The sequence below is a fragment of the Mirounga leonina genome, unplaced genomic scaffold (assembly GCF_011800145.1).
Source record: "Mirounga leonina isolate KUSES-001 unplaced genomic scaffold, KU_Mleo_1.0 Mir_125, whole genome shotgun sequence".
Lineage (NCBI taxonomy): Eukaryota > Metazoa > Chordata > Mammalia > Carnivora > Phocidae > Mirounga > Mirounga leonina.
The window spans coordinates 8,435,225-8,448,438 of NW_023270305.1; the positions used below are offsets into that span (position 1 = coordinate 8,435,225).

At 35.2% G+C, this 13,214-nt stretch overlaps 1 protein-coding gene across 7 annotated transcripts in view; it reads right to left on the reverse strand.

The window, feature by feature from the left end:
• Positions 1–13,214, reverse strand: part of PUM2 (pumilio RNA binding family member 2) — a 101,273-nt gene that overhangs the window by 50,366 nt on the left and 37,693 nt on the right. For all 7 annotated transcript variants that reach the window (XM_035000653.1, XM_035000649.1, XM_035000651.1 and 4 more), the window contains 3 exons: positions 10,715–10,985; positions 10,385–10,478; positions 2,690–2,815 (listed from right to left, as the gene is read on the reverse strand). In XM_035000653.1, coding sequence (XP_034856544.1) covers positions 2,690–2,815; positions 10,385–10,478; positions 10,715–10,985 — 491 coding nt within the window. The remainder of the gene's footprint in view (positions 1–2,689; positions 2,816–10,384; positions 10,479–10,714; positions 10,986–13,214) is intronic.

A 13,214-nucleotide genomic window follows, 5' to 3' on the forward strand; every position in this document is an offset into this window, starting at 1 on the left:
TATAGATAAATGAGGTCAGTTACCATTAGATCATAAAAAGGAACAGTGTGTAACTTAGAGCAAATGTCCTTATAATCCTCTACCCACTTAACATCTGCTACATACTTTCTATTTTTTTCTGATTCTATTAGGGGGACAGTCTCATTCAGGTATGTTTATTAAAAGAGAAAGTATTCAGGAGTGACAGCAACAGCCTTAGTGGAGGTGGTAAAGCTAACGTCAAGAGGACCAATGAATTGACAGGACACTTAGCAATGTATCCAACATTTACTGAATGCCAGTTTACGGGTTTGATACTGGCAAACATGTAATATTTTTAGGGAACATTAGACGTCATAAAATTTTAAGATTTACTATGTCAATTCAAATTCTCTTAAGAAAGATCATTTTCTGACTACTGAAAAGAATTACAACAATAAAAACACTTTTATCTTTTTATTTGCAATCTATAACATAAAACTAGGGAACATTCTGGCACCAAGCTTGCTACAACTGTTACTTGAATTGTAACTCTTGAATTTAAAAATATATTTAATTAAGTTTTTATTAAACATATTCTTCACATTTGAAACAGAATTAGTCACAATTCTCACAAAACAATTGAAAATCACATGAAAATAAACTTCAGTGTTTATATGGTTAGGAAAATGGGACTAGTGAGTCAAGACAAGAAAGAACTAGGTAATATAAAGCACAGACAGACACAGACATGCAAAAGCAAAGTAGGAAAAACAGAATGAATTCTTATTGCTCTATTCTATTTATTTAAGATAAATTTGCTTCCAGGAGAGGAAAGAGCATGCACATATAGCCCCACCATTAAGCTGATGAATAAGATGTCATTATTATGGATTGATACAACAAAGATGGCCTAAAATTCCACTGGTATGATTTTAGTATAGCTATTTAACATTTTATAAAGTTAAACTCTTGGTTTTACTTTGTTTTGGAGAAAAGTAAAGCCCAGTACACAACTGTACTGAATCAACTAAAGTAAAAAGCATTAAAAAATTTAAAGATAAAATCTATTTCTACAATGAGAACTATTAACAGGATTTATGAAGGAAGAATACATTATCAAAACAAGAGTGAGACATCTACCTAGAACCTGTCTGCCCAAAACAGTAGCCAGAAGCCACTTGTGGCTACTCAAGACTTAAAAAATTGGATAGCCCAACTGAGATGTGCTATAAGTATGATATACACAAGATTTTGAAGACTTTGCATGGGTGTGTGTGTGTGTGTGTGTGTGTAAAACATCTATTAGTAACTTAAAATTATATTAAAATGATATTTTAGGTATTTTGGCTAAATCAAACACTGAAATTAATTTCATGTTTTTTACTTATTTTATAATGTAGCTACTAGAAAAATTTAAATTACATTATCTGGCTCACACTGTATTTTACTAGGTAGCACTGGTCTCATGAAGCCTAAGTCCAGAATGCCTACTTACTCTCAAAACTAACAATTTCTTAAAGGGGCTTCTTTTGATTCCATAGATTGTACGATACACCAGAACTTTACATACTAACATCCAGTTAAATGGCACCAAGACAGTTCATCCCTTCTTTATGGAATCACATGCAGATCTATACCAAACACTACTGAATATGACAGGTTAGTTTCAGTCTGCTAAACAAGCTATCAAACAAGAACTTGAAACTAACATTTATTTTTTCACTTCTTAAAGTCTTGAGTATAAAAAAAAGTCCCAAACTCTTAGGAAAAGACTAACTGTTCTATGGTCATGATAACAACTCGCAGAAGTGGCACTTACTGACAATTCATTTCAGTGAACAAAGTAAAAAAAATCATGGTAGTCTAGAGTTAATGAAATTCAACTGCCAGGCTCACTCCAGTGAACATACATCTGTGGCTGATATTACCCTGTTTCTGCCTCTGTGACCAACATAATAACCCATACCTAAGACTCATTCATTTGTCTCTATACCCAACTCAGCCTAAAATAACTTCCTCATAACCCCACAGAAGATCAACAAATTGCTTTGCTCAACAGGATAGTACCTGACCAGCACACAACTCTCCTTACTTAAAAAAGCAATAAATATAGTTTTGGGTTTAAAAACATTTTTTCCCCAGCTTTATTGCAATACCACTAACATGTAACATTGTATAGTTTTGGCTTTCATTTCAGATTTTGAGTGGTAGCTTCAGGTTTTTGACAGTTAAGTTCTTTCCAACTCCATCCCTCCATTTTGCCCTTCAGTTGGCTTACACATTTTAATACTGCTAAATAAATTACTTTCTAGATACTCATTCTCTCAAGATTGCTGAAGCTCCTTACCTCACACTTTCCCTGACATGGGTATTTATAGCACCTACCCCCAGTTTATTTTATGAGAAGTGACTTGATTTTGCATTGTCTCTGTGGGCAACAGAAACGGTCACAAAAAGGAAGATTTGTGGTTGACAATGTAAGATTTCTGAAACTACAAAACTGAAATATAAATCAACTATGTATATGAGGAAAGAGTTACCAGGCTTAGGCTTTTTCCAAGCATTACAACAGGAAAAGTAGGAAACTAACTCTCCGGAAACTTCAGTTCATTTTAGATAAATGTTTCATTTTCCTAGAACTTCAAATTGCCCAAATAGACAAAAATAAAGCTTATACCAGAATTAAAACTAAATCCATAATAAGCAACAAGGATGAAGAGTAAGTTACCTGCTAATGTTGCTGCTGCAGCCAATCCTGCTGCAGTGTATGGATCAGTCCCTGGAGGAGCAGCACTAATAATATATGGATTTGGCACAAATGCAGCTGGAGCAAGGCCTGCTGAGAATACACCAGCTGTATTTAAAAAGGGAGGAAATAATGAGTAAATGTAAAGTATGAGTTTCTTCATTAGGTAAAATCATTTCTACACTAAATTTGGAGTGAGGGAAGAGACTGTGTATAATGGTTCAAATTCTGATTAAATGAGTGACCTTGGGCATGTAACACAACCTGACTCTAAGATTCTTCGTTTTTGAAATAGGTGTCTATCCACGTCTTAAGAGGATTTTTGTGAGAATTACATGATCCTGATTATGAAATGACTATATAGAACTAGCACAACAGGCACATGATAAATGTTGAGAGCTAGAACTACTATTGTTCAATGGTAGTTTTTCATTCAATCTTTATTAAGCTATACTATGAGCTAGGGGATTCCAGTGAGGAAGACAGATATGCTCTGCCCTCACAAATCAATCCATCTAATGAGAAAAACAAGCAAATTGGCAATTAGAATATAGTATAGTAAGTGCTATGGACATAGAGAGAAGGGGTACTTAAGCTTCAGAAGGAGTGGGTAGGATGAAGCGGGACTAAAGGGCAAGACAAGACAAAACCAGTTATAATCAGAAGGAAAACCCATAAAGATCTTCCTGGGTTATGTTAAATAGTTTGGACTTTACCCCCCAAAAGCAATAGAAGAAAAATGAAGGGCTTTAAGTAGTATGGTGACTTTAAGGCCACTTCTGCATCTAATGTATGCCAATGTGAACTTAGCAAATGCTACAAAAGATTTTAAAATATTCATTTGCAGTATTTATTAAGAGAGACAAGACGACTGCTGGTTTCGAGGAATCACTGTGTATACCATTTACCATAAAGTACTAACTGCCAAAGCTGTCTCTTCTGGAAAATAATGGAGACAAGTTGAAGGTGAGGAAATAACAAAAGGGGTGTGTTTAAAGTTAAAAGAGCTCAAAAAGGTTCAATTTAAAAGATAATTAATGGGGTGCCTAGCAGACTCAGGTGGTAGAACATATGACTCCTGATACTGGGGTTGTGAGTTTGAACCCCATGTTGGGTGTAGAGATTACTTAAAAATAAAATCTTTAAAAAAAAATAAGATGATTAAGAAGGGGGAATAGGAGTATAAAAGCAAGTGGACATAAGTAACTTTTAAAAAGTATCCAAAAGGAGCACTTGTCTTAAAAATTGAGATTCAGAAACTTCATTCTGTATTATAGCAGTTTTTAAATGTTTTGACTGACCCATAATATGAAATGTATTTCACATCGACCTAGTGTCCATATACACATATACATGCCACAAATATCTCAAAAAAAATTATCTTTATAAAGTTCCAACATAACCTATTTTTTACCTAATTTTTCTTTTTTATATTAATGTCTATAAATCTATTTAATTTCTAAATATAGTGGCCATAACCCATAACACTGATCTCATGCACAGGCACAAAAAAGCCATTTGAAAAATATGCTTTTAATAGAGGAAGAATTAAGAGGGTTCAATAAAATCCCCGCACTATTTAAAAAATCATTTGCTCAGAGTTGCATCCTTAACTACACCTGAGGGCAAAGGTTTCAAGATTTCCTTCTGGTTCCTCTACCACAAATTATCTTTATCACAGGAGAAAACAAAGGATGCAGCGGTATTCATATCCAGTCATACCAGTATAAAATCTCAAAGCTAAGATGTAATTTTTTTATATTCCATATTATAGGATTTAAAAAGACTGCTTTTAGGGCGCCTGGGTGGCTTAGTCGTTAAAAAGACTGCTTTTAAAATCTCAAATACTATTAGAGCATATAAAATGTAAAGCCAAAGTCCTCATGTACTCTTTACTGACCATTGGTTTATATCCTTCTAAATTTTTCAATTTTATAAATAATTTTAACACAGCTTTCTCCACATTTATGTTATAAAGCAGACAGGAAGTTTCAGATATTTGAAAAACAAGGAATTAGTTTGACCTAATGGATACATATTGAATCTTCTGTTGAAAAAAATGTTTCTCGCATGTTTTAAAGAGCTCACGAGTCATCGAAGAAATATTTACAACATACTAGACATACTAGGCATCAAACAATATGCTTGTGTATTTACATATATGCATACATATTTATGTTTGCACATATACACATACAAATATGTATCTGTTTATACATGCACACAAGTAGAAATATATATCCTTTTACATTTTTAAATGAACACACACATTTTATACTGTAGGCTATGATGATACTTTAATATGCTTTTTTTCATTTGCCAATTAACCATAGATCCCTTTCTATGTCAAAAGATAATCTAGGGCGCCTGGGTGGCTCAGATGGCTAACTGCCTTCGGCTCAGGTCATGATCCCAGGGTCCTGGGATTGAGTCCCACATCGGGCTCCCGAGTCTGCTTCTCCCTCTGCCTCTGTCTGTCTCTCTCATGAATAAATAAATAAAATCTTAAAACAAAACAAAACAAAACAATCTATCAAATCATTCTTTCTAATGTATAGAAGGAATGTGATTTAATCAGTCTATTACTGCTATATATTCACATGGCTCACTACGTTTTGTTATAAATAACAGTGCTCCTATTATTCTTTAAGTACAAAGGGGTTCTGCATTATCATTGTATCTTTATAAACATTCACATAAATGGGAAAATATATATCAGTTCTTGTTCAGCATTTCCATATTATTCTCCAGGAAAGTTGTACCAATTTATATTCTCATCAGGAACATATGAGAATGCCACTCAGACTCCTGCCAAAATAGGACATTACCAAACTTTTTAAACAGTTGTCAATCTGAGACGTAAAATAAAGCATTAAGACATTTTTTTTTGTTTGGGGCGCCTGGGTGGTTCAGCCAGTTAAGTGTCTGCCTTCGGCTCAGGTCATGATCTCGGGGTCCTGGGATGGAGTCCCGCATCAGACTCTCTGCTCAAAGGCAAGTTTGCTTCTCCCTCTCCCTCTATGATCTCTCTGGCTCTCACTCTCTCAAATAAATAAATAAATAAAATGTTCAAAAAAATTTAAATGAGAGGGCGCCTGGGTGGCTCAGTTGGTTGGGCAACTGCCTTCGGCTCAGGTCATGATCCTGGAGTCCCAGGATCGAGTCCCGCATCGGGCTCCTTGCTCAGTGGGGAGTCTGCTTCTCTCTCTGACCCTCCTCCCTCTCATGCTCTCTCTCATTCTCTCTCTCGCAAATAAATAAATCTATAAAAAAAAAATTAAATGAGAAAGATAAAGTTATGTCTCTTTGATAAAGAACCAGAGATTAAAACAAAAAAATTTTTTCATGAACATTTTATTTAGGGGTGCCTGGGTGGCTCAGTCATTAAGCATCTGCCTTTGGCTCAGGTCATGATCCCAGGGTCCTGGGATCGAGCCCCGCATCTGGCTCCCTGCTTGGCGGGAGGCCTGCTTCTCCCTCTCCCACTCCCCCTGCTTGTGTTCCCTCTCTCGCTGTGTCTGTCTCCCTCTCACATAAGTAATTTTTATTTATGTGAGAGAGCGAGTGCACAAGTGGGGTGGGGAGGGGCAGAGGGAGACGGACAAGCAGACTCCCCACTGAGCAGCACTCCGAGATCATGACCTAAACCGAAGGCAGACGCTTAACCTGCCGAGGCATCCAGGCTCCCCTCTCATTTAAATTTTTAATCTATCAGGAAGAGAACCCAATTATCTCCAAGCTATTTTCCACATACACTCTTTTATCGTTTATTTGAGATGTCAATTAAAATTAAAATCTTTTCCCACCATTGCACACTAAACAGACACATGTGCACATCTATTGCAAAGCATTCGTGTCTACTACCTACTTGTATATGCCAAAGTCAGTACAACAGTTTTAATCATTGAAAACGGTAACTTTTGAAATATGGTTGAGTAGGTCTCCCTCTTTCCACTTTAGTTTTCCATTAATTTTCTCGTTTTACTTTTCTAAGACAAACATCAAAAACTTTCAAGTTCTAAAAAAATCTTACTGGGATTCCAACCAAGAATACATTAAATCCTCAAATTAACTTAGGTGAAGTGACATCTTTATAATGTTGAGTTTTCTCCAAAATGTATGTGTCCACATTTATCTGAGACGTCAGGAAAAGTTATAGTCTTCTATGCCTTGCATATCTTTAGTTACTACCGACTCCACTCCTTAGCTTCTAATTTCTCTCCTCTCTGCCAAGTACTAATTACTATGGGTTAAGTGTTCTTGGAGATCTCTTAAGTTTTCTTCTCCAGTTCATTTCATCCTAGGTGACAACTACTCAATAATGAAGCCCACCTAGGTCTTTTTACTTACAAGACTCTGAAGTGGTTGGTTTTCACATCATTTTGTTGTTTTAAGACCGCTGATCTTGGATGGCTTAAGTCCTTTATCTCCTAAGATTGTGAGTCAACTTTTAAAAGTTCTTTCTGAAACTTTAAGGTTCTCTTATTTCTACATCTCGGGTGTAAATTCTACTCTTTGTTACACAACTGACTGCTTTCTGGCTGATCTTTATTGTTTACACTGTCAATTTTGTTTGCGATACTATCTGTGAGAAGCTCTTACACTCACCTGTCCATCAGGTGATATCAAGACTGCCAACTACACATCATAAAGTTAAGTCTCCAAACCAAGTCTTATTTCTATTTGTGACCTGGGTGCTCTTACCACACATGGTTAGCATGACTCAAACTCCAATCCTGGTAGTGTGTAGGCCCTCTATTGGTTTGTCCCTCTTATAGCCCTCTGCAGACTATAGATTCATTTCTAATTTACTCCTATGGCTTATCTCTCAATTTCCTAAAGTACAAAAATTTCCCAACCACCTAAACAATCCTTTTTCTTTTCTCTTTCTCTCCCTTACTGTATCTATTATCTCTTTCTGGCCCTGTCCATGAGCCAAGTCCAGGTTGCTACTTATTTTTATATAAACTAAGAACAATTTTAACATTTTTTAACAGTTGAAAATAATACTTTGCAACACATAAAAATTATAATGATATTCAAATTACAGTATCCACAGTAAAATTTTATAGGAATATGGCCATACTCAGTCATATGTCACTCAAGGTTCTTCTGTGCTGTAACAGCAGAGTTGACTAGTTGTGACTGAAATCACACGGGTTGCAAAAATTACAATATTTACTATCTGGGCCTTTATTAAAGTTTGTCAATCCCCATTCTAGAAGAATCTTCTAGAGCCACACTATTACGATAGTTACAACCAGATACAGCTACTGAGCATCTGCTCAAAGTGGAAAAATGCACACCTGATTAGAAAAGCTTCATATGAAGAAAAAAATTTTAATTTCTCATTAGTAAGTTTTATATTGGTCACATTTAAAATGACATTTTTGGATGTAATGGGTTAAATAATATATTCAATTTAATTTCACCTATTTCTTTTAACTTTTCAAAAATGTGGCTACCAAAGAATTTAAAAATCTATGTGGCACATATTATATTTCTATTGTACAATGCTGTTCTAAAATGGGCTTTCAGCCAGCCAAGAGATGACTAGGCAAACTTGGATAGTAAGACTGATGGTCAACAATGAATATATTTAACTACGGAACAAAGATTAAAAGGTGGAGTCAATTTTGGTAAATTATGCTTAGAAATATTTCCATTTTTATTCAGGTTTTCAAATTTATGTGCATGGTTTCCTAGATGGCTTCACAAAGAAGTTCTGCCAAGTTTTAAAAGACGACATAAGTCCAATGTTACCTGAAATACTCTTTAAGGTATTAAAAGGGGGGATAGTTCTAAATTGTTTTTATGAAGTGACCATATTCCAAAATCTGACAAAAATGCAAGGAAACACACAAACTTAAGGACTAATTTCATGTACACATTATTGATGCAGACATTCTAAATAAAACATTAGCAAATTGAAAGAGCTCGTTAAGAGATTATACGCACTTTTTTTTATTCCGTGAACACAATTATGGTTCAATTAGAATATATACTCAGAAATTTTAGTATTTGCTAATCAAGAGCTTTCACAGATATCTAAAGATTTAATAAAAGATAGGAGGCCACTTACATTGATAGCAAAAGATAAAATACCTAAGAACAAACTTATCAAGGACTATGCAAACTTACATGAGAAAAACTTTAAAGCACTGATAAACAATACAAAAGCAAACTTGAACAAATGTAAAGATACACAATGTCCTGGTTAGAATACTTAAGGTCATAAAGATGTAGATTTTCCCAAAGTTAATTTAAAATTTAAACCCAATCTTCTGGAAGTAAATAAATAAGCAAATTCTAAAGTTCATATTAAAAAAGCAAATAAGAGGAGAAAATTTAAAACTTCAAAATGTCACATACTAAAACATACCTTAGAGCCTTCAAGAAACAAAAAAGGGTTATACTAGTCTGTGAGTAGACAGGAATCGCTACATTTCTTTTCTTTTTTAAAATTTTATTTATTCATTTGGAAGAGAGAGAGAGAGTGTGCGCACGTGCACACATGCGCGCACAAGCAGGGCGAGAGAGAACCCTAAGCCGACTCAGCGCTGAGTGTGGAGCCATACAAGAGGCTCAATCTCATGACCCTGACATCATGACCTGAGCTGAAATCAAGAATCAGATACTTAACCGACTAAACCACCCAGGTACCCCAGGAATCACCACATTTCTAATAAGAACGACTAAATATAAGGATAAAGGAAGCTGGTGGCAAAGAATGCATGCTGCTATTAGAAGCCATCTAGAAATGCGTGGTCACCTTTGATTAAAACCAAAAATAAAATCTGGGATGTAGGAGACCTTCTTGGATTGACACAGAACAGTACTAAGGTAAGGGAAGAGAATCAACTTAGTATATCACCCCCTCCCAAGCCTGCTTCCATAGGTTATGATGTGGGGAATATTCATACCTTTTCAAACTACTTAATAAATTAAGGTCAGCTAAAATCAGGCATAAAAATGGTTACATAAATCTACACATGTGATAAAGTGATGTAACACATATATATACATTTATCAATTTCATATTCCTGATTTTGGTACTGTACTGTAATTATGTAAGATGTAGCTATATAGGGAAAGCTGGGTGGGGAACCTCTCTGTACTCTCCTTGCAACTCCATGTGACTCTATAATTATTTCAAATTAAAAAGTTAAAAAGCAAACATAAAACCCCAACATGGATAACACGTACCAATGCTTTAGCAGTAACAAATGTGTAATTATAATAATTCACATTAAAGGCTAAAAGTCAAGGACCAAATAATGAAGTAAAGAAGAAAATATTTTAAGGAATTTTCTTGGAAATCTGATTTTTTTAAGTAAACATTGTGATTGATAACAGATATAACATACATTTGAATTTCCAAATTTCCAAGTGTTTGACTCTCAACTTGACACAGAAAAAAACTTATGTGCCTCCAGCTTTCATCAAGTTATAGATTTTTATTTTCATTAAATATCCTTGATTAGGATACAATAATCAGAAACAGTTCTTCCCTAGTTAAATCTTTACTCTTGCCATGTAATTACTCTTTGATTTCAATGAGATGTTTTAAAACATAACGAAATAACACCATTCAGTAAAAGAAAAACGAAGCATTCTAATAAACACTAACCCAAGATTTTCTAAGTCTCATCAAAATGGTAACTTACAAAGACTCACCTATATGTGGCTGCTGGGCTGCAGCTAATGCATATTGCTGCTGTTGAGCTGCAGTTAACTGCTGAACTGTTAGTGCATTAGTCCTCTGAAAGAGCTATTAGAGAAAACATTTAATATAAAGATTAGTCTCAAAGCATTTCATTTCTATTTAAAAAGCTGTGAACAGTGTATTTAAACACTTAATCGCTTTCTCAACTATAAAAACATTTTACTTATAAAACATTAAGTATTTAACAACACTCCTGTTATTCATATCAATGCCTCATAGTACTTCAGGCTACACCAGTACATAGTTAAGAGGAGCATCATTAAAGGAACTTCATGCTTTACCTGCTGCTGGGAATTGTAATCAAAAAGGCCTACAGTAGCTCCTGAAGAGTCCATGGGTACCTGATTACCAGGATAGTCAAACTGTAAGGAATCCAGACCAACTTGTTCCATGGCATCCAGATTCTGAGTTTCAGGATTTGAAAATTCTTCAACAAGTGGTTTATTAGCTGTAGGATTAGGAAGAGGCCCCAATCCTTCTGGGGGATTAGTATTGGGGCCCAGGCGCTCAACTACTTCAGTTGGAGAAGACTGACGACTTCCAGGAGTACGACTGTATAAAGAAAACAAAGACTTTATGAGTAAAAGTAGTAAGTCAGTCACAGTTGGAATTGGAAAGTAGGAAAATAATGAAAAACAAAGGTTGTAAAATACAGAGGGCAAATCAGGCACCCCAGGTCACTAACCACTCCATCATTTTTTTTCTAACTTCTTCTTAAGAACTGACATGGTTTTGTTTTTTTCATATTACTAATGATCATTCTCTCTAATTTGAATAGCATCAAGATTTAACTCAATTTTACAGATAAGAAAATTAGCCAATATCACAATTTAGGGTTTAGACTACCCGAAATTTTTCTCAAGTCACAGAAAAAATGAATGGTGTATGAATAGCAGACTATCAAGTGACAAACATGGAAAGACTCAAAACCAAAACCCACCTACCATACTCCTGGTCTTGTCTACCAGCACAGAATTTTGCCATATCTTGCTTAATAATGGTTCGGGGGGGGAGGGGGGGGATTAGCCATAAAGGATGGCCTTCATGACTTCAGAGTGTAAAATGTGAGATACAATGGAAAACGACATGAACTAAGACGAAGGTTGACTCCGGACTGTCTTTAAATACAATTTTGAGCAAATCAATTCATCTTCCAAGCCTCAGTTTCTTAAAGGAGACTGAAGACATAACCTTCTTGTGCTTACTGTTTCAAGTAAGGACAAAAAATGAAGTGTGAAAAGCCTTTATGACAGCTCTCCAAAAACCATCTTTATCACACAAAATTGTTTCAGTTAAAATCATCAAAAAGAAATAGAAATTTGTAACATATTTACCAATAATTAAGTATGCCCATCAATAAAAAGTATATGTCATATAAAACATCAACTTCCTCTACTAACAAGCCTCCTTAATTTTTTCAAAAAATTTATTGAGCATCGACTCTTCTCTTTTTATCAACATCCTTCATGGTCTAAACCTTATTTTTACTTTATATCTAGACATAATCTATCCTCATTTACAGTGTCTTTTCTTCTACAAAAATATTTTATGCAAGATCTTTTCCCTCACAAGAAATAAGTTTGTTCTGAGGAACATGAGTTCACAGTATATGCAAACGTAAGTACATTAAGTAAATGACAGTAACTATATTACCTGGTTTTCAGTGCCAGTTGTTAACACCTATGTAACTCTGCACCCAAGTTCAGGAGCTTCACATCAAGATAAATTTGCAAACATGTACAGAGCATTTTACAAATTACTTAATAAAATTACTTAATTGTAAGAATCGGTTTCCACGGGGCACCTGGGTGGCTCAGTCGTTAAGCGTCTGCCTTCAGCTCAGGTCATGATCCCAGGATCCTGGGATCGAGCCCCGCATCGGGCTCCCCGCTTGGCAGGAAGCCTGCTTTTCCCTCTCCTACTCCCCCTGCTTGTGTTCCCTCTCTCGCTGTGTCTCTCTCTGTCAAATAAATAAATAAAATCTTTAAAAAAAAAAAAAAGAATAGGTTTCCACATATTTAGGTGAACTTACATTTTATTTAAAAATCAACCACTATCCTTGCAATATTTAGAAGAAATTTCTACGTCCTTTCCCCTTTAACCATACCTAATTTTTCATGTGAATATTCAAAGGTTTTTCATTCAGAACATATATGGAAAGAAAAAAAAACCTGAAAGGATCTTCTTTAAAATTAGCCTTTTAGGGGCGCTTGGGTGACTCAGTCGCTAAGCATCTGCCTTCAGCTCAGGTCATGATCCCAGGGTCCTGGGATCGAGCCCCGCATCGGGCTCCCTGCTCAGCGGGAAGCCTGCTTCTCCCTCTCCCACTCCCCTGCTTGTGTTCCCTCTCTTACTGTGTCTCTCTCTGTCAAATAAATAAATAAAATCTTTTAAAAAATAAATAAAATTAGCCTTTTAAAATGAAGCCTACTATAGTTCTTCCCTTCCTTTCAGTTCTACACTCCAGTGATTATATACTGATGCTGTATCAATTAATGTACATATTAGTGATATGTCAGCATAGTGACCATATGGCCACAGCTATTAGTCTGAAACATTTTTACACTATGAAGTATAATACTGTATCTAAAATATTTCATAAACAATTTAAAATGTATACCCCAAACTTAATGGAATAAAATTAGAATGCTAAAAAATGTAAAAGTTCATAATATGAAGAAGCATAGCCTTTCATACAAACAACTCTAATACAGCAATAATTAGAGAATATAAGAGAAAAAAGGCACTGCGCTATTAAGTGGTGCTATTTTCTTGCTATAG